Raw genomic sequence first — 27612 nt, forward strand, 5'->3', positions numbered from 1 at the left:
TTCACTTTCTTCCAGTTTACTGCATGCCCCTTCCAGATTCTTCTCCCCTTGAATCCTGCCTCACTAAGCTCTTCCTCAGACCTCCTGTCTACTTTCAGTGAGTGTATTTTAACGGCAAACACTCCAATAACTGCCTTTAAGCATTTCCAACTTTGGCAGATTAGGATCCAGGGCGTTTAAAGTCTGCAATGCAAGAAAAGGGATGCTAATATCCAGTGGAAGATTGGACTTAAAGACAGAGGGGGTCATTACGACCTTGGCGGGTGGCTACCGCCGCCCGCCAGGCGGTAACCGCCGTGCAGCCGCCAATGCGGCCGCACTTGCGCGGCCCCCATTATGACATTCCCGCTGGGCCGGCAGGGATGAGGCCGCAACATAGGAGCCGGCTCCTAATGGAGCCGGCGGTGTTGCGGCCGGGCAACGGGTGCAGTTGCAACCGTCGCGCTTTTCACTGTCTGCTATGCAGACAGTGAAAAGCTGGCCGGGGCCCTGTTAGGGGGCCCCTGCACTGCCCATGCTTGTGGCATGGGCAGTGCAGGGGCCCCCATGGGCCCCAGGACACCCCTTACCGCCAGCCTGTTCCTGGTGGTGCAAACTGCCAGAAACAGGCTGGCGGTAGGGATGTCATAATCCCCAGGGCAGCGCTGCTTGCAGCGCTGCCCTTGCGGATTATCACTGCCGGGGCTAAAATGGCGGGAAACCGCTGGCCCCGGCGGTGCGACCACGGTGCTACCGCCGCGGTCGTAATGAGGGCCTCCGTACCGCCAGCCTGTTGGCAGTACGGATGCTACATTACCCCTGGCGGTCTTTAACCGCCAGGGTCGTAATGACCACCAGAATGTGCAAATGTTAAATGTGGGAAGCAGGTGTGGAGGTTTTCCCAGATCAAGCTAGCATCCTCTGAAAAACTCCTTCCTGACAAGATCGGATCATCCCATTTAGGAGGGTGCTTAAGACCCATCCATTCCAGATCAGGTCATGCAGATAGACAAAACACGAAGGTGCCAGCAGATAATTAACACCATACAAATGCCAGAATTGGTTGATACTTTTAAGTAATTATGATAGCTTGTATTATCCAAATTTAGTAGCTCCAAAGTCTGACATCTAACCAAAAGAGAACAACTCCGTTCCTTGCTCCATGTCCGCCCATTGTTTACATTCTGCCTTTTGTTCTGTTGGCCTCACATCCTCTTTAACCCACCCTTGGTGCTCTGTTTCTATTCCTTTTTCATCCACTTCTTTCTTTTTGTGACAGAGTGCCACGTGTCAGACGAGTAATACTTTTGTGACAGAGTGCCACGTGTAATACTTGTCTGACACGTGGCACTCTGTCTTTTGTTTTTGTGAGTGCCACGTGTCAGACGAGTATCATTATTCCCCAGACCCTCATGGCTTATATTTCAGATGGGAGAGCAGGGTTCGGGTTGAAGAATAAAGAGTGGAAGTAGACCAGAGTGAGATAAGATCTCAGTTGAATTTGGGAAGATTAGATATTCAGTTGGACTCCTAGACAATGTTGAGAGATCAGCCTTACATGTATTATGCATTATAATCATTTGATAAGAGTTCTTGATACGACCCATAAAATCTTTGTCTTGTATCACCATCCATTAGCAGAAATACGATCCACCACCACGATATTCTTAATTTATCATCCCACTTATTGCTGTTAAGCTAGGAAGGCTAAACATTGTATAGATATTTGCACTATATCCTCCAGAATCGTTTGATACTCCTCAACACTTTAGCCCCTTTGTAACTCCTGTTGAATGGCAATAAAACTGTTGTTGAGCTATTGTCATCTATTTTTTCTTCCAACTTCTTCCATAAATGAATTCAAAAAGGCATTTCCTCATTTGATTAATATTACTCCATTTTAGCTATAGTTGTGAATTAAATAATACATGTGTGTGTCCAGCACACAAGTATTCTTCATATTCCAAATAATTAGAATGGAAACAGAAGCAACATAAACTGTACAAACTCCTTAATAAAGTATCCGTTTAAAAATACGATCTGGTTGAATAAACATATTCTCACCAAATGCCCATCTTCGCATTCTGGACATCTATCACTGAATGACGAGGGCCATGGTCTGACCACAATGTGAATGTAAGCAGATGGTAATGCTTCACGTGTGGCAAGATTTCCATCAAGGAAGGCACACAGTGAATGGCAGTTCGAGAAGAATGTACATTCTGGTCATGCATTTATATTTCCTTCCATGTTAGCCACCAAGTCGGTCATAGCCCTATCAGTTTCTGGATTTCTTTCTTCAGTTTGAGCATTAGAAGTTGAGATATTTAAAGTCTCCACACAACCTGCACTGCACTAATTCGATTTGCTTCAGAAAAAATATTTAAATCTACATTTGGTCTCAGTATACATGCATTTGTATAATAAATAATACATAGAATAATGGCACATTTTTGCAGGAATATATATAGTATTTTTATATGACGTCTGCCAAACCTAAACACCTTCATTATGAGGAATTAATATAGCAACGCGGTAAGAAGTCACTGTATACTGATAAATCACTTTTGAAACATGCAGATCATGAGATGCCACCCCTATTTCCTTAAGAGAAATAATTCCTCTTTCGGTTTGTAAGGTAAGCCACAAGTGATTTGTTTCTCCTCGCTCTTCAGGCTGTCAAAATTCCAAACGACAACAAATATATTCAGCTGACAAGTTTAAGAAAAAACATTCTCAAGCTCCACACTCTAGACACTCGCCTGCTAAGGCACTGCTTCTTAATCTGGGTTCCACAGTCACCTAGTCAATGGGTGTGCACCCATTTAGAAAACTAATCAATGTCGGTAGATTAATAAAGTACATATCTACATGAAAAGCAATACTGAAATATGTATAACTTTTTGGAGGCTAACCTTGGCTTGATTCATGAGAGCACCACTGAAGTGGCCACACAGCGATAACACTAACACAGGATCCAGGTGGTAATATGTTATATTGTGAGCACGAGTGGGCTATAGGAACGCGAGCGCGCTCGTGCAAGTAAAAAAGAATGTTTGGTTTTTGAAGGAGGAGGAGCGGTTAGAAAGGGAGACGGCACCGCTCGAGTGGGTCATTAAACAGTGCTTGAACAAACAAACGAGTGTTTATGTTGGTTTTTGACAACATAATTTTGGCGACGAGCGAAACCACTTATCGACCTACCGAGTGGTGCTCATTTCAGCAGGCAGATGTCGGTCAAGACACGGTGACGGAGGAAGCTGCCTTCCCTTCATGGAACAACGCCTCCTTTCAGGAGACAGAGGCGTGGCTAGTCACCTCTTCAGAGGCTGCTGAGCATCTTAAAGGGGAGTGTTTTTAAAGGGAAAGTCACTCCTGGAGCTGCCAGTTCCCTTGGATTTAAAGGAGAAGCTCCTGTTCTTCCACAATTAAAGGAGAGTACTGCTGAAGGAGAAGTCATGGGTGAAGTTGTCATTTGCCAAGGATTTAAAAGAGAAGTCACCTCTTAATCTGCTATTTTGTGACTGTGAGTGTTTATGTATACTTTTATTGCGACTTGAACTAACAACGGGGCGTAGTGTTATAATACACAGCGACACAATTCTTCTTGTGATGGAGTAATCAACTGTGGATAATTGTGCAATCCTTCACAGCATTGAAAATATCTTAGTCGCTTGGGGTTTGTATGCGTGCCATCTTTATGAGCAATGGAGCACGTTTCAATTACTGCACCACCTTGTTTTCTCATACATCCAGGTACGCCAACGATCCAGTGGGAAGACTGGATAGACATGTTTGACAATTATTTGTTGGCATTGGACAGCGAAGAGTTTACTGCTGCACGTAAAAAAGCTATTTTATTGAACTGTCTAGGTTCAAAAGCACAGAGATTGTTCAAGTTTATGCCAGTGGCTACAGACAATGGGGCACGCATTTCTGATGAGTACATGGAAGCTAGATTAAGATCGAGAAATAGGTTTGCTAAAGAAACTAATGTAGTCTTAGCTAGGTACAAATTCTATACCCAACCGCAGAGGGTGGGGGAGTCTATTGAAGAGTTTGTATCCAGATTGAGGGAGTTGTCAGTTAAATGTCATTTTGGGGAGATGTGTGACGAGATGATTAGGGATCAATTAATGGTTCAGTGTAGGAGTAGAAAGATTCAGGAAAGGCTGTGGGCTGCAAAGAATCCAAGTCTGAGAGATGCTGTTGACATGGCGAAAGTTGAAGAAGAGTCAGAATTGTGCATGAAAGAAATGGGAAGGTATGGCAATGGGAGTAGGGAGCAACAAGCCTTGCAGGAAGTTGTGGGAGATGTGGAAACCAAAAGCAACAGTGTGGCAGTGGTAGAGAAGAAAACACTAGATATTATGAAAACCCAGAAAATTAATGTGAACAGGAAGAAGTGTAACAGATGTGGTAGCAGTTTTCACAATAGTGATTTTAAGGGGTGTTTTGCAGTAGGCAAGGAATGTAGAAAGTGTGGGCGCAAAGGTCATTATGCACGTATGTGTGTCGAGTGGTCAAAGTCAAGAGGGGTGGCGGTGTGTGGAGAGGTGGTAGACCGCATACTTAGCCTAGGCGAGGATGATAACGTCTACCGCAGTAAGTGGGAAAGAAGGCCCAAAGCATGGTTCACTTTTGGAAAAGTGAGTGTTGAGTTGATGGTGGATACCGGATCTAAGTACACAATAATTCCCAAAGATATTTTTAAGGAAAATTGGCCTCATCTTGAGTTGAAGTCTAAAGACATCGGTCCTGGGGGCTATCAAGTGGAGGAGATTGAGATCCTGGGTTTCTTTTCAACGGTCATAAGCTTCAAATTGAGAGAAACCTTTGGCAAAGTGTATGTGGCCGAGTGCGGGCCACCAATTTTGGGTTGGATGCACCAGTACGACAAATATAATTGTGAACCCCAGAGGCAAAGAACAAATTTTGGTGGTGGATGACGGGGATGTCAATGTGATCTTGGAGGAAATGGGAGAGGTGTTTCGAGAGGAGTTGGGAGAGCTAAAGGGTTATGTTCATAAGATTCGTATGAAGCAAGGAACCGTTGCGGTTAAACACAAAGTGAGGAAAGTACCTATTATTGTTAGAGAAGAGGTGAGCAGAATGTTGAAGGATATGTTGAAAGAGGGGGTGATTGAACCAGTTGAAGCTCCGGAATGGATTTCGCCAGTGGTCATCACGAGGAAATCAAATGGCCAATTGAGATTTTGTGTGGATCTCCGCAGCGTCAATCAGAACATTGTGACAGACAACTTTCCTCTACCAAACATCAATCAACTCATTATGTTACTTAACGGAGGAAAATATTTTTCCAAATTAGATCTCAAAAGCGCATATCATCAGATACGATTACATCACAGTTAACGCGATGTTACAGCATTTATCACCATGGATGGTACTTTCCGTTTCGTTAGAATGCCCTTTGGGTTATCATCGGCTGCAAGTGTTTTTCAGCATATGATGTCAAATGTTTTTGAGGGTTTCAGTAATGTCTTATTCTTTCAGGATGACATTTTAGTTTTTGCGTCAACTATTGAGGAACATAACCAAATTTTGAGGAAAGTATTAAAGAAACTTTTGGAGGTGGGACTAACGCTTAAGAAAAGAGAAGTGTGTTTTCTTGACCAAAGAGATTGAATATTTGGGGCACACCATTTCGGGCGGAGGAGTTAAACCGAAAAAAGATTTGTTGGAGGCAATCAAACTCTCTCCGTCACCAAAGAACAAAGATGAGTTGAGGTCCTTTATGGGTCTCATTAAATACTACTCCAAATTTGTTCAGAATTTCGCTGACAAAACAGAGGGGTTAAGAATACTGTTGCGCAAAGGTTGTAATTTTGTGTGGTCAAAAGTGCAGCAAGAATGTTTCGATAACATAAAGCAAGAGGTGTGTGCTGCAAAGATTTTAGTACCCTTTGAAACTTCTTCTCTCAGTATACTGACTGTGGATGCTAGTGTATCTGGTGTAGGTGCTGTTCTGTCTCAAGTTCACCGCGGTGAAGAGAGGACGGTAGCTTTTGCTTTGCACTCTCTCACTGAGAGTGAGAGGAACTACTCGGTGATTGAGCGGGAGGCTTTAGCAGCTGCATGGGCTTGAGAGTATTTTAGAACATTCTTGTGGGGTATTTCTTTTAAGTTAAGAACTGATCACAAACCTTTAGTCAAGGTCTTATCAGCAGGTGGTGCGGGTAAGGGTTCTGTGAGGTTGGCCAGATTGGCAGCTCGCTTGCAGGAGTATGTATACAACGTGGAATACATTCAGGGATGGAGGAACATACAAGCTGATGCTCTCTCACGAATGGCAGTGGACTGAAAGTTGGTTGATGGAGAGGCACAATTGTTGAAGGGAGAAGAAGGAGCTGTAGCATTGGTGGAGGACTTGATATCACATGGAGTGGCGGCTTTCTCTGAAGAAGAGTGGTTGCAAGGTTTGAGGGATGACTCGGTACTGCAGTACGTGAGTAAAATGATTGTTGAGGGAGGAAGGAGAGAAAGTGCTGTGGCAGTGTCAGTAAGGCCCTACATCAAGGTTCTGGATGAGTTGTCGTTGGGGGACGGAGGTGTAATAATGAGGGGTGACAGATTTGTACCTCCGGAAAAGTTACAAAGAAAAATTATACATTTGGCACATGAAGGGCATTTGGGACAAACACTGACTCAAAGAAGAGTTAAGGAAAACTTTTGGTGGCCAGGGGTAGATTTGCAAACTGCTCAATGGGTGGAAGAGTGTGTTCAGTGTAAGGAAAGAGAAAAAAGGTTAAAGCTGGGAAAAAAATCTTGGATGGGACATATTGAAGATCCAGGTGAAGCATGGCACACTATTTGTATGGACTTTATTGGGCCACTATAAAAAATTTGCTTTAGTCCTGGTGGACGTGTTTTCAAAGTGGTTGGAGGTTGAGTTTATGAGGGAAGTGTCGACAAGAAGTACTATTTCGGTATTAAAGGTTCTGTTCCAAAGAGAAGGTTGTCCCCATACACTCATTACTGACAATGGTACACAGTTGATCTCCCTGGAGATGAAGGAGTTTCTGTTAACCCATGGTATCACCCATAGGCGTACTGCACTTTACAATCCCCAAGCCAATTGTATTGTGGAACGTATGAATCGTATGGTCAAGGGTACAATTCAGTTGGCTGTGCAGGGGAACCAAAATGTTAGTTCTGTTGTGCAAGAGGCGATATGGGCTTATCACACCACGCAGCTGAGAGATAAGGGTAGAACACCATTTGAGTTCATGAGAGGGCGTAAGGCCAGATCAAAGTTAGTGCCTGGTTGGTTGGAAGGTGATCTAATCAAACCAAGGGATCAAGTGGAGGTGCGACAGGCAGGCGGTTACTCTGATATACAAGTTGGCGATTGGGTGAAAGTCAAGGATGGACGTGTGGGTGCAGGTTGGACAAAGTTTTACGGTCCTTTTGAGGTTGAACATGTAGGAAACTTTTATGTGGTTTTGGCGAATGGCACTAAATGGAACAAAAGGAGAGTGGCCTTATATGAGAGAGGCGGTGGAAGTGCAGGAAACGTAACCGTTACTAATGGAGATGAAGGATGCAGCGGGTTTATGCTATCGGAGGAAGGTGTTGAGAGACCAGATGCTGACACTTCGCATGAGAATGAGAATAACGCGGAGGTTTTGGAGGGACAAACTGGTGTGGAGAATAAAGAAAATAAGGCAGAATTCAAGGAGAGTGGTAGAGTGAGAAGACCTCCTGCTTATCTGAATGACTATGTGAGAGATGATGTAAGAAAATAAAATGAAATCTAATTACCTTAAAAAAAAAAATAATTAAATGATGAGTGAGAAAATGGTAATGGAAATATTTTTTTTAAGATCTTAGCTTATGTCGAGTTATCAAATTAATTTAATGTATTTCTCTTAGCTTATGTCGAGTTATCGATTAAATTTTTATGCTTTTCGTTTAAATTGAACGATTTAGCTTTCTTTTATATTATACGGTTGTTATTGTCGTATCCTTGTAAAAAAAAAAAAAAAAAAAATTTAAAAAAAAAAAACATGTGTGATGACGAAGGGGGATGTGTTATATTGTGAGCACGAGCGGGCTATGGGAACGCAAGCGCGCTCGTGCAAGTAAAAAAGAATGTTTGGTTTTTGAAGGAGGAGGAGCGGTTAGCAAGGGAGACGGCACCGCTCGAGTGAGTCGATTAAACAGTGCTTGAACAAACAAACGAGTGTTTATGTTGGTTTTTACAACATAATACTATGCTCTTCTTCTATTAAGTTACGTAGTAACAGGAAACAGGTCTATCGATGATAACACAGAGGCTCGACTGACAAGAATAGGTTCCTCGCGCCACAGACGCAATAGAACCTACCAATGTCATAATGCCTCAACACTCTACCTAAGCACACACAACAACCACACATTCAGTAAACAGAATCTAGTATGGGCGATGGGTGGCCTCAAAGTAAGTACTGGTATGCGATGAGAAGACAGCATGCATTTGGAGCAAGAAAACTGACATGGTGATAGTCTAGTGTCTAGTATATCCCTGCGTCTTTAGAGATAAAAACAAATACTGAAACCCTCCAACCTCTTAACATTAAAATATAGACTTTTGTGTATTTTTTTGTTTACAAATTAAATAAAATATTGCAATTTTTTGTATTTGCTAGATGTACACAAGTTTATGTACCTCACGTATATTGCTCTGAGGTTCAAACCATAGAAATTGCTTAGGCCAAGGTTGCCGGCATCCAAACGTGATTCAGGGGGGTCCACAGAAGTGAAAATGATAATAACGCCTGCACTAAACATTCTGCAAGGGGCGTGTGTGGTCTACACATGGCCCACTGAAATATGGACTAAACTCCAAAACAAAGTTATGCTTTTAGAGGCAGTGATTGCAGACCTCTAGATGCCTTGACGTCTTCAACTCAGGTCACAGAACACCATGGTCGTCAGACTCATTTCCCATGTGGTCTATGTGTGAAAATTCCATTGGTCACAGTATAGCCCTTTAATTGTGTAAAACGTTTTCTGGTCATCCTTAAAATTACGAAGACTACCTTTTGGGACGGCAAAGGCGATAACTATATCTATATATATATATAATTATCGCCTTTGCCGTCCCAAAAGGTAGTCTTCATATAATATATATATCTCTCTCTCTCTCGTTCTCTCTCTCTATATATATATTTAAATATCTATATATCTATATATATATATATCTTGCAAGTGCAAAACCAGAGGCTGCCAGAAGATGGCAATAAAATATGAAATTTACATTATTACCTGTAGCGATGATCACAGCGAGACACAAGACAGTAAAAAGGTAAAAGACTGTTTGTGTCTTTTATTTCTCAGAGTAGATGAACCCACGACATGAAGCACCAGCTGACAGTAAGTCTCCCATCCCTTCCAGCACTTGAAGACCAACTGCCTGTCATAAGATTCCATGGAATCTTATGACACATTTGGAACATTGTGACAACAAATTATTTAAAGGCACAGTATAAAGAAACACATACTAAAACAGATACTACATACTACATTACCAAAATGCCTTTTATCTGCAGGGACGTTTCTATGAAGCATGGAACATACCGGCATCCAATCTGCACATTCAAAGTTACATAATGTCTCGTGAAGGATTTATGACTTAGCTGTTTCTAAATCTGACATTAGCAAACACATTTTCGATTTTACTGCAAATCTGCATAATATACTTAATTACATAATTAATACACTTAACTATACAAGATTTTAGCCAGACCTCTTCAGCCACTGGTCTGTTGTGTCATTCACGTTTTTGTTCCACCGATTACAACAAGGGACAATGGGCCAACCCACTTCATCAACGGGCTAATTTCAAGGAGGAGGACAGCATTCTGCTGTTTCACAAGAAGCATACACACACGCAAATGCAACGTCAAGTACTTCTAAGGCAATGTGCAACCAAGATCTGTGGCGGGTGACAGAAAATTAACTTCTGGTGAGGACACGTGACTCCCCAGTTAGAACAACTTGGTTGCTACCTGGAGCTAATGAGGAGTACTGCTACAAGAAACTGCAGACCTAGTTTGATGCCTAGGAAGATTTTGAATTCGAAGAATCTAGGATGAGGGAACTAGCAATAAAACTAATCCACAAGAAATATTGTTAATCACAAGTCAAACATCAGCTCAACCAGTAAATAAGATTATTTAATTAAAATCTTCTACACGCCTTTACACATTTAAAAAGAGTGCACTTACTTGGACAAAGAATTCAACTGTTCCTGGAGACGGACTTTTATGTCATCATTCTCTGGATAGTCACTTAGAGGAAAAAAGAGAGAGGTGGTTATTTTTGGGCCATGCGCAAAGAAGGAAAGAATCAGAAAGACCCAACCCCATACACCACCTTAGATGTGGACATATGTGAAAAAATAATTATTTAGCTTTAACATCGTTTCCACGACTTGGTCATCTTCTACTTACCATGGTTGTAAACAGCTCATCCTCGAATAAGCAAGAAGGAAGACTCCAAGTAGTCTTATAAAAACATACATTTAGCTTTATAAACTACTGACATCAAAAGTCATGTGTCAGGCCTTGGGATGCAAAACGTTCGGAAGACCATAAAACCACAAGCTAATTTAGTTTACGTTTCTTAAAACATATTTGTGACCATAATTAATGAGGCACAGCTGCCAAGTGTAGCCCTACACAAGCAAGAAAGCCCACGGCTTCAATGATGCAGCTAGTTTATTCGTCCCTTTCCTTTAAGGCCTTTTGCTGCTTTCCTCACACTGCATTGATGCCAAATCATTAGAAAGCACGCAATGATAGTAGGGTTGGAGAATGAGCGGTAAGTGCTCAACAAGCTCCAGCTGGTTTGAAAGCAGAATGCCCAACAAATCAACCAAGCTGATCAAATGTCTACTCTTACTCCTCCCCTGAGGGCCACAAACTGCCAGCCCTTAAAACACCCCTCTTGAGGAAAAAGGACTATCCACATTTACTCCTGTATTCACCACCATCTACCAATTTAAACTGCTGAGTTAGAGCCTTAGCTTAGCCCAACTCAGTGTTTGTCCAATTTGGGATGCATTTTTTGCACCAAAACCACAATCCAATCGAAAGTGCTGTTTATAACATTTTGAGGGATTCTCAAATTTATTTCGTTTTAGAAGGAACTCGGGCTGTCTTTTGCCAGACGCTTAGTGGCACATGGGCTAAAGGGTTTTGTTTTTAAGCTGCCTAGTGTCTGTGGGCCATATGCACATGCTTCGTTCTCCTCTGTGGACGAGGTCATTTGAACAGAGTAATTGTTATTATATATTTAGAACTCCAACGTTGTGCACATTGGGCATCCTGCATCCATAAGAATATGTACTTGCCCATGATACTGTAGGCCGTCCAGCTTGCCTTTGTACTTTAAGAACGGTTATTCTTGAAAGGTGGTACTTTTGTTAGCAGGAAGAGGAGGCGGCAAAGGAAGGTGGGGTCCTGTAACTGTCAGTTTGCCTCGTGACCTATTAGAATGAGTATGAGTAGAGAAACTGATTAAGGTAAAGATGCTCTGGCATTTATGAAGGCTAGAATCCTGCACTGTGCAGAGATAGTGAAAGGTTTTAGGACTTGGAACATCAAATAATGAGCTTTGACCGGTTTAGGTTGAGGCACTGACTATGTGCTGACACCATCCAATATTTCTTGGGCATTGCAGCAGAACAGGAACATTTGCAAGACTCAGAATACGAAGCCCAGAACCTTGTGTAGGAGCTCTGAACTTCAGAAACACAAAGTGCGTCCTTTTTTGTATTTTTTACATTAGGGGCGTTCTTTATTAGTAAAGACCTTCATCTCACGTATAGGAAGCCCACTACAAATGGATCTGAAGACTACTGGTTATGGTAACATGACATCTGTCACAACCACAAATGTATGAGTAATGGTGTATTATGTTTTTATTCATTTCTATTCCAGGAGCAGAAGAGCCTCATCATCCTCCTGGTAATTTGTTAGAAAAGAAAACTAACAACCCTTGTTCTTGTGAGTGATCAACATGCACAAACATGCATAGATAAGCAATTATACATACATAGTGAGGTTGTTGTTATTTCAGTTATTTTGTATAAGAATACATTGGTAATTAACAACTCTTCAAGCTCTGATTTTACAAACTGAAAGGAAATGTGTTGTGTTCTGAATCAGGCTGTACATTGAGGGAAGGTTAGTCACTTTGTATTTGATTCCACATCACACATGCTTCTCGCTACAACCACTGCCCTAGTCCTCTTCCCTTCCACCCACAGGTCTGCCATAGATTTCTGCTTTACATACCTGGGATTGGTGTCCAATGTGTGGGATATGAGTTTGTGTTATTAAAGTGAGGTGCTGCTTACACTTCCCAAGACACTTAAAATGCTACATGCAGTGACAGAGACTGATCTCCTCTCCTCTGATTCTCCCTTCTATTTTACATTGCCACTCTAACTTCCGCAACCCATAAAAGTACATTATAAACTTACATATGCGTATGTCTTTTGTGGAAATTAAAGGCATCAAGCTCTGGAACATCAAAACCAAAGCAGCAGTGACTTGAAAAAAATAAGGTTGAATCAAAGCAGTAACTCGTCAGAATCACAACACTCAGGCATGTAAGTGTAAAGGAGCGGGAGCAATGGGACATTGGGCTCCTACAGTCTCTAGGATGGACCTGCATATGTGTTTGTCACAGAAGATAAACCATAGAAACAAAGGATAAAAATAGCCCTTAGAAGACATATATTGATACCCACTTTAGGCTAAGTGAATCTAAGCAAGCCCTTCTATCCTTCACCAGATATAACCTCCTATCACCATTGGAAGTAAAGGCCTCCGGTAAGCTTAGTCAGTCACTGTGAAATGCTGGTAGAAGATCAGCCAGAGTGACGCAAGGCATAGACCCTGAAAGAACATCAATCTAGTGGACATTCACAAAGAAGGCTATAGCCTCACTGTCCATCAGTGAGAGAGAGAGAGAGAGAGAGAGAGTATATATCTTCCCCGCTCATTTGCTCTTTGTGGAGCCTCTTGGCTTACTGCTTATTTAGTAGCTTCTGTGTGTTGAAGAGAGCATTAGGGTACCTGAAGCCTGGAGAAGGAGGATAAGACAGGCATACTATTTCTGGTGACTTCACATGCAGCTAAGCCCGGAAGGATAACTATGTGATGTCTGAAATGAAGGAGGCACAGTTGATATTTGTTGGGAATGAAATGGCTGGAGACTGGGGAGTAGAGTATAAGGAGAAGTATGGAGCAAGTGTTAAAAGGCTAGAAGGCTTATACGGGTTGCACAGAACTGGTGGGATTGTTAAGTCTGCACACCAAAATGACAGTACACGTGGCAACCCCACACCAACACTATGCAGCTATGAGTTAAATCCATGAAATTGGGAATTAACGTGAGGGACTGGATTTACCAGTCATAAAACCACACAGAATTTTCTAACAAGTCACATATTTACCACCAGCTCAAATAAGGTGGTAAATGCATTCTGCAGCCTCTATGTGGAGAGTTGGTGAAGGTAGAGGGTGTGGGGAGTGTTGCTCAAGCAAAAGCCTTATGCAATTTTCATGCAGAGAATCATCGTCTAGTAACACTGGATCCGGTGTTCTAACACTAGAGAAATCAAGGTGTGGGAACAGTAGCCCATTCACTGTCAGGTGAAGAGGAAGTTCATAAGGTAATTACTCTTTGGAAGACTCATATTGGGGGCTCGAGGATGGGTAAAGTGCCGCAACATACATGTTGAAGGGGAAAATTACATTTGCTGCAAATATTGGCCTCTTTATGTATTTTCACATACCTGTCTTCAACCCCCCAATACACCCTAATTTGCTTCCCTTCCGAGTAAGGTATACCACTAGTGATGTTAAGAAAGGGAAGGAGAATTGTCCCACGCAGTTGACTAAGCGACATAGCCTGACAAAGTCTGAAGCAATAGAGAAGAGGAACAAGTAAAGTTTGAGTAAGTGATCTTTATTACCACTCAAAGCACCTTCACAAATCCTAGATGGATAGTAGGTCATTGGTGCGTCTGGTCACAGAAGGGAACCTCACCTCAAAAAAACATATTACAATTAGCCCACACACACTTTACGAAGAAGATAAGAAGGAAAAAATAGGGTAAATTATAGGTTAATAAGAAACCCCCCGATGTTCCACGAGACTTGGAGAAAAGACAATAAAGAGACCACAGATGATTCTGCAGGTCTAAGGAACAGAGTGCTATGGAGGCAAATTTTCAGTGAAATAGCTCGCACTTGGAGAAGTCTATGCCACAACTTAAGTCCAGATTTCATAGAAAAACAAAACACAAAATCTGATGAGCAAGGGGAAACATCGTAGCTGGTGTTCTTTAAAATAAAAGCAAATATTTTTTTTTGCAGGATTTGCCCCCACTTTTTGCCCTCGATTCGGACTATTAGCCTCTGGTTTTTCGACTTGGAGGGTACACTGAGGCCTGCTCAGCGCCAGTGTTCTAACCCTATATAAATTTCCATATTGAATTGGATACACCCCATTGGCAAACACTGATTTACTCATAAGTCCCTAGTATTCTGGTACCCAGGGCATGTAAGACAGAGGCCCTCATTATGACTGCGGCGGTCTTTTGCCAAGATCGCCGCATCCGCCGGAAGACCGCCAGTGCTTCCGACCACTGTATTATGGCTGCCACTGGATATCCGCACCGCTGGAGGTCAGATATCCGGCGGCATTCATCACGGCGGTCAGTGGCGCTTAGGCGATTCTACTGATGGCACTGCCATGCCAGAAAAAGACTGCCCACAGAATTACAACCAATAATTCTGTGTGGTGGTCTTCTAGTGGCGTGGAGGTGCCGTAGGTGGGAGCGCCGGGTGCTGTCCCCTCACGAAGGAGCACCTCATCGGACAAGGTAAGTGTCATCCGCAAGGGGAGGGGATGGGGGTGTGTGAATGGATGTGTATGTGTGTCATGAATGTGGGGGGCGAGGGAGAGTGTCAGTACGTGTGTGCGTGTATGCCTGTGTGTAAATGCGGTGATGGTGATGTGTGAGTGTATGCATGTGGACAGGGGTGGGGGTGTGTGCATGGGTGAATGTGTAAGGGGTAAGGAGGGGTGTGAGTGAGAGTGCAGGTGCGTGTATCTATGTATGTAGTTGAAGGGAGGGGGAGGGGTATGGTGAGTGTATGCGTGCGTGCGTGTGTGATGTGTATGGGTAAGTATGTATGTCTTTGGGGTGAATGTTGTGAGTGTGTCTGTCTGTGATTGTGTGGGTGCATGCATGCCTGTGTGCGGGTGTTTGGAGGATATCCCAGTGACAGGAACGCAAGTTCTTGTCATTGGGATACCTTACCGCCAAGCATTTTGTGGCCATGAGACTGCCAGGAAAATGCTGGCAGTGTCCCGAGTTGGAATAACCTCCCACCCGGCGGGCCACGGTAAAGTGGCAGGACGGGCGGGGACGCTGCAGTTTGGCAGTGGCCAAACCACTGTGGTCGTAATATGACGGTCTGCACCGCCATTCCCGTGGGGGTGAGACTGTTGCAGCGGCACTGGCGGTCCATGGACCGCCAGGGTCATAATTAGGGCCAGAGTGACCACTCAGGGCTGCAAAACTGTTTGTGCCAACCTGTGTGTGACCAAGTACAAAATGGCTCTAAGTCTGCCAGTTCGACGTTGCCATTTAAACCAATTACAAAGCACCCCTGACACCCTGACCCTGCGATCACACTGGAATTGGCAAGAGAACTATACAAGGACTAACCAGCTGCCCTTCGACTCGCACAAAGAGAGGCCCCACCACTGGAAGGACTGCACCTGGGGCTAGCAAAGTTTGGACTGTGCCTGTGGCTGCTGACCTGGAAAAAGTTGATTACCGATATCCAGCCATAGCAGTGACTCAAAGGATCAATTGGCTGATCTCCTGGAACCAGCATCAGAGAGATAAGTGCTGGAAGAGCCAAAACTAACAAGATGTTACCCATTGCAGACGTTTTGCCAGTCGCTGGGTACCCAAGAGGACAAATCCGACAAAAGTTGCACCTGTATCTGCCGGACCCAGGAGTGCTATCAGAGTACAGATTTGTTGTACCCAAGGGACCTTAGCCCCCATCTAAGGATTTTGCCTCATACACGGTGCAAACTGACCAGTGACCCAGCATCAGCTGGCCTGTTACTGCAACGTATAGGACCTCAAGGGACCCAAATCTCTGTGGCTAGGTGCGCCCTACTTCACCTGTGGAGCGCAGAACACACACAAAGACACCCCCTGTTGACCACACCACAACCGGAGCATCCTTTGAGCATCTTTTTACCAGCATCCCTCAGCATTAGGATTACTCAGTTGATGTCTAGGGCGGCCTGTAAAATTTTGATCTTGCCTTAAAAAAATGCTTTAGTGGCCAGGTAACTGTCCAAAGTATCCTTTCTGGCCCCCTAGACTTACCCATCTCAGGACAGAGTTGCCAAATTAAGTGTTTCTAGCTTTTCAATCATTTACAAACTTAAATGTGTGTTTGGAGTTGATATAAAACTTATTTACTGCTTGCAAAATTCATATTTCTAGAACCCTCAGGTGGATTTTGATGATTACGGTCTCTAGAAATTAATAGAAATACAATCTATTTTGACAAATCCGATTCTCATTTCTTGTGTGCTGAGTGGCTTTCTTATTTCATTGTTTAACGCTGTTAAATGCTTTACACTGTTGTTTTGCTGAGCCTTAATGCTACCCAGGGTTGAGCTTCAGGTTAAGTAAACGTACCTGACTTGACTGAAGACGGTATCTGACAGTGTACCGCAAGATAAGACCTCACAGCCATATCATATAGTAAACCCAAATCCTCACAGAAAGCATCCAAAGAAACAGCAGCTTTACTCAATAAAATTTATCTAATATCTCAAACAGAAGCAGAGGCTCACATCAAGGGAGGGGAAACCATAAATAAAATCATTAGTTTCCCCTGAATATCAAGCATAAATCAGGAGAGGAAGTGCATGCATGCTGTGCTTGAAGAAGTACCAATCCCATGGTGGCAACCAATGTTTACAAAAAAAAGAGTAACACATCAATGGTGCATAAGGGACAGGATATGGTATCTAACCTCATTGCAGGTTAGAGTGACTGAGGTGCAGGAGGGGCACAGCTTCAGTAAAATAATCATTAAGATCGCAACCCCAACAAGAGAGAAGCAGCCATCACCGGGATGGTACCTAATCCAGAAGAATGTAATCCGAAGTAGAATTCGACTTGCCAGTCAAATCATGTGTCCTGAACTGGGCTTTCTACTCCTGCAATTGAACTTGTACCTAAGTGCAGGCAGAGTTAGGACAGATACAACAATACTGAACCCCAGGTGGAGAATATAAACAGGGGTAAAACCCCAGTCCTCAGAATTTAATATCCTGGAAGGACTACCCTGGCATGGGGCATATGAATAAAAAGAGAGTGAACTAGGCTTCTCCACGTCCAAGACAAGTCCTGGGAGTAAGCACTCCAAAGCAAACTGGCTCTCCTGAACCCCAACTTTCAAACCTGTTGAACAGAGGGTTTCTGCAGGGCAGCCAGAATATGGAGAAAAGTAGAGCAAAGTGGAGGAAAGCAACTGTCTGATGTACAGCGCTGTAGGATAAGCCAGTAAATGCTAAAACGCTACAAACAAATACCAGAGGAGCGCAGGGTAAAGCAATATAGATCCAAAAGTTCTCGGACTGCTTGAAAGCTCCAAAAAGCCTTAAGTATGTATCACCTTAGAAGAATAACAAATCAATGAGCAAAATCTTAGTGGAAACCTCAGAGAAGAAATAAGAGCAATGCAACTGTAAAATGTTACTCTCCTTTAATGGATAAAACTGATCCAAGATATGAAAATACAATTTTTCAGAGCCAACTATGGCGGGATGCATAATCTTTACTGGTGAAGCAATGCCTCGAGACTGTATTGTATTGTATTGTAATAGTATTTATATAGTACTTACTACCCCTGACGAGGTGTCAAAGAGACAGCACATGAGGAGAAAGGAGGAGGCAGTCATCCAGGTCCAGAGCGCGAGGGAGGCATGCTAATGTGGAGGTGTGTCTTGCACACACTGCTGGTGTTAGGTGATTCATGCTGGAAGCAGGACTGAGGAGCCAAAGGATGGAGGCTCTTAAGATGGCGACGGAGGAGGAAAGGAGTCATTAGAGAGAGGCCTCTGAGGTGGAGAGTGGGACTACCATTCTCCCTGCATAAGGTATAGAGCATAAGGTGGGGGCTGGTGAGACAGCAGCAGATTCTGCCTTGTACACTCAACATGCAAGTCCTTATCCTCCCAATAAGTTAGGTTAAAGCAAGTGGGAGGTTCTGAGAGACTTTTGAGACCGTCAGCTATATCAGTTTCAGGAGTGGGTCTCAGGCTATATTCCTGCTAAATAAGGGGCTTTCCTTTTGCATATTGGGGATGTAGGCATACTAGGACACACCGGGGAACCTTCATGCCTGCCTGTCAATGCCAAGGTTATTAATCTCTATGAGCAGTGAAATCATAGCTGAGGCCTGCCACTCATCTTACAAAACAGTGAAACTGGTGGTGCTGGTAATTTTGTGTTCTGTTTGCAGTTGGGGGTGATAAAAAGCAGACTCAGCTCAGTTTATGCTGAATTTGTTAGAACATTGGACATTTAAATTAGCTTAGTCACTTGCATAGCTGCAATGACCATTAATACAGGACAAAAGTGACAAACTTTCCCTTTGACCTTAAGGATATGATGCAGACTACAAACAGGGACAATGAGCAAAAGGCCATCTCTACTCCAGAACAAATCTACTCAGAGATATTGATGTGAAAGCTTTGCTGACAAACATGCAGAAAAGCCTGCATGCGAATTATGAAAACATCAACATGCTTTGAATGTGAATAGGCTATGCGAACGAAGAGCTGGAGAAACAGGTTGTTCACATTAATATGGCTGAGTGTTGTATCTCAGATGTAGAAGATGATGCTAATTCACGCAGTAAAAAATTCTCTAGATGGAGCTCTGAAATTCTCTAGCTGGCGCTCTCAAGACTATTCATGCAAAAAATGGAAACCTGGAGGCCACCTACCACCAGAATAATGTACTCATTAATGGAATACTGCAATCAGCAAACACTGGCAAGATGGAAATAATTTCCCAAAACTGCTGGTTGATTATTTGACAGTGCACAACTGGCAAGGGAGAAGCACAAGCTGTCATACGAGGGCACAATATTGCCACCTTTTTCAGACTTCATCATGGATATCTAAGACGTAGTTTGGTTGTGGACAGTTAATGTATTGTGGTGTAATGCGCTTCAAAGAGGTGAGTCTCCAACTATTTCTTAAAGAGGAAGAGCATTGAGACGGTTCTGACAGATACCGGGATGTTGTTCTAGATCATCGATTTACAGAGGAAAGGGCCTGCTGCCTTTTTGTTTTGTTTTTATACTTCTAAGTGTCTGCTGTGTTTAATGGTGTACTGGCTGCGAGTGTACTAAGAACTACTAGAGAAGGTAAGTAGGGTGCTGGTCATAATGGCTTTGTAAATAATGCAGCTGGTTTTGAAGTTGGTGTGGGTCGGGAAATACAGCCAATGCAGTTTCATTAGGGTGGGAATGATGTGATCATATTTCTTCAAGCCCTGGATGAAATGTTTAGTGCCGTGTTGGCTGCCCTTGAGAAGGGCCAATTTATGATCTACATTTTGAAGTCGTTTTTTAGAAGAAAAGGTTACTTTTGGTAACTCTCTTTTTGGAAAATACTTTATCGAGCCAGCAGATTCCTCACCTTTTGAATATTTCCCCTGCATTCAGGCTGGAACAGAAAACTTTTCAGCAGTGCCTCTTCGCACTGGTAGAAGGCGTCATGTGCCGCTACACTGATCCAACTACAGAAATAATATCTAAGGCCTATATAGGCACCACACTCGAATGGATATAGTCCAACTACAGAATGGGAGAATGGGAGGGACAGTAAGGAATCTGCTGCTAGTCTCTAACAGAAAGAGAGTTATCTCAAGGTAATTACTTGTTCTGGTATAGTCTTCTAACCACAGATTCCTCACCTTTTGAATAGATACCAAAGCAGTACCTATTTGGAAGTGGGTATATGAATGGGCTCAACTCTGAAAGTCCTGCAGGCTTGAGCAAGCAAAATGACCCTCTCGGTTAACCTGACTGTCAAGACAATAGTGCTTTGCGAGCATATGGAGGGACACCTACGCAGCTGGCTGCCAAATGTCTAGGACAAGGACTGCATGAGCCAATGCAGTGGTAGCAGCTTTGGTCATGGTAGAAAGAGTAGGCAGTCATTTCTGGAGGCTGCCTTTCAGCCAATACATGGAAGATCCAAATGCAAAGCACAATCCTTGACCCTGTGTTCAGGCAGGTCGCTCCCTCTGCCACCGCGCAGACCCCCTGTGCGCTGCTGCTTCTCCTGACTGCCTCGTTGCTCCTGTGTGCCCTTGGTTGCTCACTGTTATTTCGTTTGTGATTCATTTTTTTCCCTTCGTTTTTCGCTCCTTGTGTGCCCCTGTGTGCCCCTTCTCTGCCTGCCTACACTATTATTTCATTTTGTGATTCATTTTTTCCCCTTCGTTTTTCGCTCCTTGTGTGCCCCTGTGTGCCCCTTCTCTGCCTGCACTGCCAATTCGTTTTTGTGACTCCTCAGTGTGTTTTTTGCCTTCTCCACTGTGCCCTCTCCCCTCCAGCCCCCTCTTGCCTTCTGTATCACCTGCTTCCCACCGCTCGCGCCCCCCGCTTCCCATTGGCTGCCCCGCTCCCGCCTCCCAGCTGCTCCTCCCTCCCTCTCCCCCTCTTATGGAGGCCGCGCAGCGGGCGTGCCGCCGGCACGCCAAAGGCACGCCAAAGGCAAGCCCGTCTGCGCCCGTCCGCGCCTGGACCGCGCCCAGCGCCAGAACCCCTGGCCCCCGTCGAGGACAGCCCACCAGACGGATCTATGATGCCACCACCCTCCACGCACTCAACACAGGCTGGACCCCCGCCTGCCACCGAGCAACCCCGAAACGCACCCACGGAACCTTCACCTGCCAAGCCTGCAAATTCACCAGCCCCCGCACCTCCCTCACACCCGCCGGACCAAGCATCAACAACAACCACCTCAAGTGCATCCTCCTCAACACCCGCTCCGTCCACAAACACGCCGTCGAACTCTGGAACCTCATCGACACAATAGCACCGGACGTAGCCTTCCTCACAGAAACCTGGATGAACACCTCCTCAGCCCCCGACATCGCCATAGCCATTCCTGAAGGCTACAAGATCACTCGGAGGGATTGCACCAACCAAACCGGAGGAGGCATCGCCATCGTCCACAAAAACACCATCCGCATCACGACCAACTCCGACGACACCCTCACCGCCGCCGAGCACCTTCACTTCCAGATACACACCGACCACAAGACCACCCTCAGAGGCACCCTCATCTACAGACCCCCGGGACCACGCACACAATTCAGCGAAGCCATCGCAGAATTCATCAGCCCTCTTGCCCTCACCTTCTCAGACTACATCCTCCTAGGGGACCTCAACTTCCACCTGGAAAACAACAATGACAGCAACACCACCACCCTGCTGGAAAACCTCGCCAACCTCGGACTCAAGCAACTGATGGAGACCCCCACCCACTATGCCGGCCACACACTTGACTCAGTTTTCTCCTCCAGCAACCACATCTCCTTCAGCCACACAACCAGACTACACTGGACAGACCACAACTGCGTCCACTCCAGCTTCAGGAAAACCATGATCCACCACCACCCGCATCAGGCCCCCCAAAGATGCTGGGGCAAGATCACCATCGACCAGCTCACCACCTCCCTGAGCCAGAACCCCCTCAGCAACACAACGGACTCCAACGAAGCAGCCTGCAACCTCACACAGTGGCTCACCAACTGCGCCGATGCCCTTGCACCAATGATGAATGCCCCGAGCAGACCAGGCAGCAACAAAGCCGTGTGGTTCACCAACGACCTCAAAATCTCCAAGAAATCCTGCCGTACCCTTGAGAAAGCCTGGCGCAACAACCAATCAGCAGAAAACATGACAGCCCTCAAGAACGCCACCCGCAAACACCACCAGCTGATCAGCACCACCAAAAAGACGGCATTCAAGGAACGGCTGGATAACAACACCCACAACAGAAAGGAACTCTTCAGCATCGTTAAAGAACTCTCCAACCCAAGAGCCAAAAACAACGACATCACGCCCTCGCAAGACCTCTGCGACTCACTCGCCACATTCTTCCACCGCAAGATCGGTGACATACACAACAGCTTCAGCGCCCACACCACGCTCCCATCCACCGAACCAACACCCCCTACAACCACCCTCCGCACCTGGACCCCCGTCAGCACTGAAGACACCACCCATGTGATGAACACCATCCACTCTGGCTCCCCAGCCGACCCATGTCCACACCACATCTACAACAAAGCCGACTCCATCATCGCACCCCAACTCCGGAACATCATTAACTCCTCCTTCGCATCCGCCACCTTCCCAGAAAGCTGGAAACATACGGAGATCAGCGCCCTCCTAAAGAAGCCCACCGCGGACCCCACGGACCTCAAGAACTTCCGCCCCATCTCGCTCCTCCCGTTCCCCGCCAAAGTCATCGAGAAGATCGTCAACAAACAACTAACCGCCTTCCTCGAGACAAACGACTCCCTCGACCCATCTCAGTCAGGTTTCCGAGCAAACCACAGCACCGAGACCGCCCTCATCGCAGCTACTGACGACATCAGGTCCATGCTCGACAACGGGGAAACGGCTGCCCTCATCCTCCTCGACCTCTCGGCCGCCTTCGACACTGTCTGCCACCGCACCCTAACTACACGCCTCCACCACGCCGGTATCCAAGGAAAAGCCCTGGAATGGATCACTTCCTTCCTCGCCGACAGATCCCAGCGAGTCTGCCTTCCTCCCTTCCACTCAGCAGCCACCAAGATCATCTGCGGCGTTCCTCAAGGCTCCTCGCTCAGCCCCACCCTCTTCAACGTCTACATGAGCCCCCTCACAGCCATCGCACGCCAACACAACCTCAACATCATCTCCTACGCTGACGACACCCAGCTGATCCTCTCCCTCACCAACGAACCCGCCACCGCCAGAGCCAGCCTCCAGGAAGGAATGAAAGACGTCGCGGAATGGATGAAGCTCAGCCATCTGAAGCTGAACTCGGAAAAGACGGAAGTCCTCATCTTCGGACCATCCCCCTCCGCCTGGGACGACTCCTGGTGGCCCCCTGCTCTGGGCACCGGCCCCAAGCCCACGGACCATGCACGCAACCTGGGCTTCATCCTGGACTCCTCCCTCACGATGACCAAGCAAGTCAATGCCGTCTCATCATCCTGCTTCAACACCCTGCGCATGCTCCGAATGTTTTTCCGGTGGATCCCCACCGAAACCAGAAAAACGGTCACAGAACGCCTCAGCATGACTCATCCTGGACATCCCCCGCCACAGCCACATCTCCGCCCACCTAAGAGACCTGCACTGGCTCCCCGTCAGCAAGAGGATCACGTTCAGGCTCCTCACCCACGCACACAAAGCCCTCCACGACATGGGCCCCAAATACCTCAACAACCGCCTCACGATTTAAACACCCACCCGCCAGCTCCGATCCTCTAGCCTCGCCCTCGCCACTGTCCCACGGATTCGCAGAACCATCACCGGGGGAAGATCCTTCTCCTACCTAGCGGCCAAGACATGGAACTCCCTCCCCACCCACCTACGGCTGACCCAGGACCATCTCTCCTTCAGGAAGCAACTCAAGACCTGGCTCTTCGAGCAGTAGCAGCAGCCCCCTCCCAGCGCCTTGAGACCCTAGCGGGTGAGCAGCGCGCTTTACAAATTCTTCGATTGATTGATTGATTGAATCCAGTGAAAGATGTTTCTCTTCTGCATGACCTTGCCTTTTTTTTAATTTTATTTTTTAGCTCCAGAGAATCCCACAAAGAGCTGATCCTCCACCCGGTATTCCTATATATGATATGTAAAGAAGCTCTGCACTTTCTTAGAGCCCAAGCAATGAAATCTCTCCTCCTCCTGAGAGGGGTTAGGCAAAGCACAGAACATTGGCAAGGTGATGTTCTGACGGATGTGGAATGGCATCACAACTTTAAAGAAGAAGGGTGCCCATGTCTGCATAACCAGCTTTTCTGGGAAGAAGGTGGTATACAGCGAGTTGACACAGATAGCTTGGGGATCACTCATATGCCGAGCCAATATTATGCTGATGAGCAATACGGTATGAATGTTGAGAAGCTGCCAGGACACCTGTGAAGCGGCTCAAAAGAAATACCCATTAGTTATGTGAGGACCAAACTAAGGACCCAATGAGGCATGACAAAAGGAGAGGGAGGAAATGTTGTAACCCTTTCAAAAACTGCATAACGGCTAGCAAGTTAAACAAAGAAGGCTGGTCAACCGTAAAAAGGCAAAAAGAGCTGAAAGATACCCTTTAACTGTGCCCCGAGCAAAGCCATGCTAGGCTAGGGACAAAACAAACAACAAAGCATCAGATACATTTGCTTAAAGTGGGTCACTGTGTTGTGTACCACACCAAGCCACAAAAATGTCCAAACGACAGGCATATAGAGCCTTAGCTGAGGGATACTGGCTGCCGGTACATGACATAACCACCTCTGGAGGAAGGCAGAATTAGTTCAGTTATTACAGCTCAATCTCAAAGCATGCAAAGGCCCGGGTACAGAACCCTGTCCTGTTGCTGTGACAGCAGATTGTCCTGTGGGGGCAGCCTGATCTGGTGACAGATACTCAAACCCAGGAGTTCTGGATAACATAGTCTTCATGCCCAATCCTGAGTCATCAGGATGACTTCGGCTTCCTAGGTCCTGATCTTTTTGAGAACTTGGAGCAGGAGTGGTATCGGCAGAAAGGCATACAGCAGCCTGAGTTCCAACAGAGACAGAGCACGTCTCCTATTAAAAGCCTCCTTGGAAACTCCAAAGCGCAGAACTGCTGACATTGCATACTCTCTGTGGTTGCAAAAACTCTGAGCCAAGGTTCTCCCCATTTGCAGAAGAGACCCTGCATTACCTTCTGATGTAGCTGCCACTCGTAATGAACTAGGCGTCGACAGCTGAGTTTGTCTGCCTGGTTACTGAATGATCCTGACAGGTGGTTCAGCTACAGGAAAATTCGTTGGTGGTCCAACAATTTCCAGAGGCTCAGGTCCTCTGGGCACAGGGCTTGTGACCCCCGCCTTGCCCTGTTTGTTGCAGGACCACATGGCAGTGGTGTTGTCCGTGAGTACAAGTACCAGACTCCCTTTGATGGTCAGAAGGAAGGTCTTCAAAGCCAAGTGCGGCCCTAAGCTCCAGAAGTTTGCTATGGCCTCTGATCTCCAACTCTCCCAGATGGCTACCCCAGCCAAGAAGCCATGCATCAGTCACCACTGTCAGCACTAGGTAGGGTAAGAAGAGGGGTCTGTCTCTGGCCCAATTGTTTCCCTTAACCACCACTGATGACCTTTTGCAGCGGCTCCCAAAATTTGGATGTGATCGGAGAGGTCCCCTTGATGATGGGCCCACTGAGACTTCAGATGCCCCTGCAGAGACTGTATATGCCGCCTGGTGTGTTTGACTAACAGGATGCAGGAGACCATCAGACCCAGCAACCTCAGAGTCAACCTCAATCCAATTCCAGACCTGAGGCTGAAAGATCAGGATCACAGCCTGAATGTCGCGGACTCTCTTTTCCAGAGGCAAAGCACAAAACGGAACCATGTCCAGAAAGGCTCCAATGGAGGGGATTGTCCCAGAAGGAGTCAGGTGTGACTTTGGCACATTGATAGTAAAGCCCAAAGATGATCGAAGGTCTGCCACACTTTGCAGGTGGTCAACAACGGCCTGGGGCGAGCCCGCCTTCAACAGTAAGTCAATGATGTAGGGGGAAGACTGGAACCCCAGATAAATGAAGGTGTGCTGCCACCACTGTCATCACTTTTGTGAACACCCATGGAGCTTTCGTGGGACCAAAGAGGATCACAGCGAACTGGAAATGCTTCTGTTCCACCCCATAGATATGACCAGTGGGTCTGCAAGACAGGTACTTGGAAATAGGCATCCTTCTAATCCATTTACACCACCCAGACTCCAGGGTCAAGCGCAGACAGGGGATGGGCCACAGTGAGCATTTTGAATTGTCCTGGCGGAGAAAGAAGTTGAGAGGATGCAGGTCTAGACTAAGATGAAGGCCTCCATCCTTTTTGGGAACCAGAAAAAAGCTGGAATACCAACCACATCCCACTTCTGGTGCAGGCATCCTTTTGATAGCCCCTCTGACCAAAAGGACATGTGTTTCTTGTCACAAAAGAGACAGATAGTCCTCTGTCAATCGCTGGTGGGACAGTGAAAGGTGCAGGAGAGAAGAGAGAGAGGTGGGTAAGATATATTCCTTGGGACCGATGTGCAGGTTCCACTTGTCTGGATTTATGATTCACCAGCTCAATAAGAATAGTTAAATCCTGCCTCCCACCAGGTGACTTGGCTCCACTAATAGCATGCAAAAGGGGTTTTGTAGTTGGGGCTGAAACGGGGGCAGTGGATTGGGTGGGCCTTTGACCATAATTGCGGGTATGGTGGGCATCCTGGCCTTACCACAAAACAGCCGGGTCCCTTGCTGAGGTTAGACAGGCTGGCGGCTTGGGATAGTTCTACCACAGCCGCAAAACAAGTGACAAGGACAGGTCAGAGATCATCAAGGACACCAGGGAGGACTTGAGCCACCCAGTCCCAAAGTGCATGGGAATGGCATCCAAGGAGGTAGCTGGTATTTACTGAACAGGGAGCCAGGCTGGTGAAAGAGAGAACTCGCTTCCGAAACACCTCCACCCATTTGGATTACCTATTGGGAGGAGTAACCAGAAAAGTGTTGGGGTTAGATTGGCTTGTGGATGCCTACACCAGTAAATGTTTGGGCAAGGGGTGCTGTAACAAGAAAGCAGGGTCAGCCAGGGCAGGGCATTAGCATCTCCCTATCTGTCTATTGACTGTGGGGTCCAAGCAAGATGTGGCCCAGGCTCCCAACAAGGTCTTTGTTAATGCCTCAGTAAAGGGTAGAAGGGGCTCAAAAGATGTTTGCCTCGGCTGGAGGTCTTCTGTCAGTTTTTACCTACAAGGTGGGGAGGTAGAGATCAAGAACTTCAGCCACCCTATACATTTTCATGGCACATGATGCAGATCCTTCACAGGCTGCGTTAGGGAGTGAAATAAGACCCATTTCAGGGGAAGCATCAAAGCCACTGGCCTGCTGCAAGTCATCGTACCAATTTCAAACCAAAGATGGGGCTGAGCGAAATCATCACTCACTTCATACTCGTTGTCCAAGTCCGTGCCTATGTTACACGCCTGTACCTATATGTGCTGCTAATGTCACTGCTAAATTGTAGTATGTTATCTGGAAATTTAAATACATTTTAAAAAATGTCTGGCACTGGACCTTGCTACGTAAATCCAAAATCAAAGTCAAAATCATCAATCAGAAATTAATCAAACGCAAATGAGCATTTTATGTAGTGAGAGCATGGCATATGGGTCAAACATCTAAACAGCAATCGACTTTGAACACAAAGAACTATCAGGTGATGAAAAAAATGCCATTG

The 27612-nt window shown here is 45.8% G+C and overlaps 1 protein-coding gene across 2 annotated transcripts in view; it reads right to left on the bottom strand.

Moving 5' to 3' along the window:
- Positions 1-27612, bottom strand: part of WDR11 (WD repeat domain 11) — a 646314-nt gene that overhangs the window by 74673 nt on the left and 544029 nt on the right. For both annotated transcript variants that reach the window (XM_069239226.1, XM_069239227.1), the window contains exon 21: positions 10209-10271. In XM_069239226.1, the coding sequence (XP_069095327.1) occupies positions 10209-10271 (63 nt within the window). The remainder of the gene's footprint in view (positions 1-10208; positions 10272-27612) is intronic.

Source organism: Pleurodeles waltl, chromosome 6 (assembly GCF_031143425.1).
Source record: "Pleurodeles waltl isolate 20211129_DDA chromosome 6, aPleWal1.hap1.20221129, whole genome shotgun sequence".
Classification (NCBI taxonomy): domain Eukaryota; kingdom Metazoa; phylum Chordata; class Amphibia; order Caudata; family Salamandridae; genus Pleurodeles; species Pleurodeles waltl.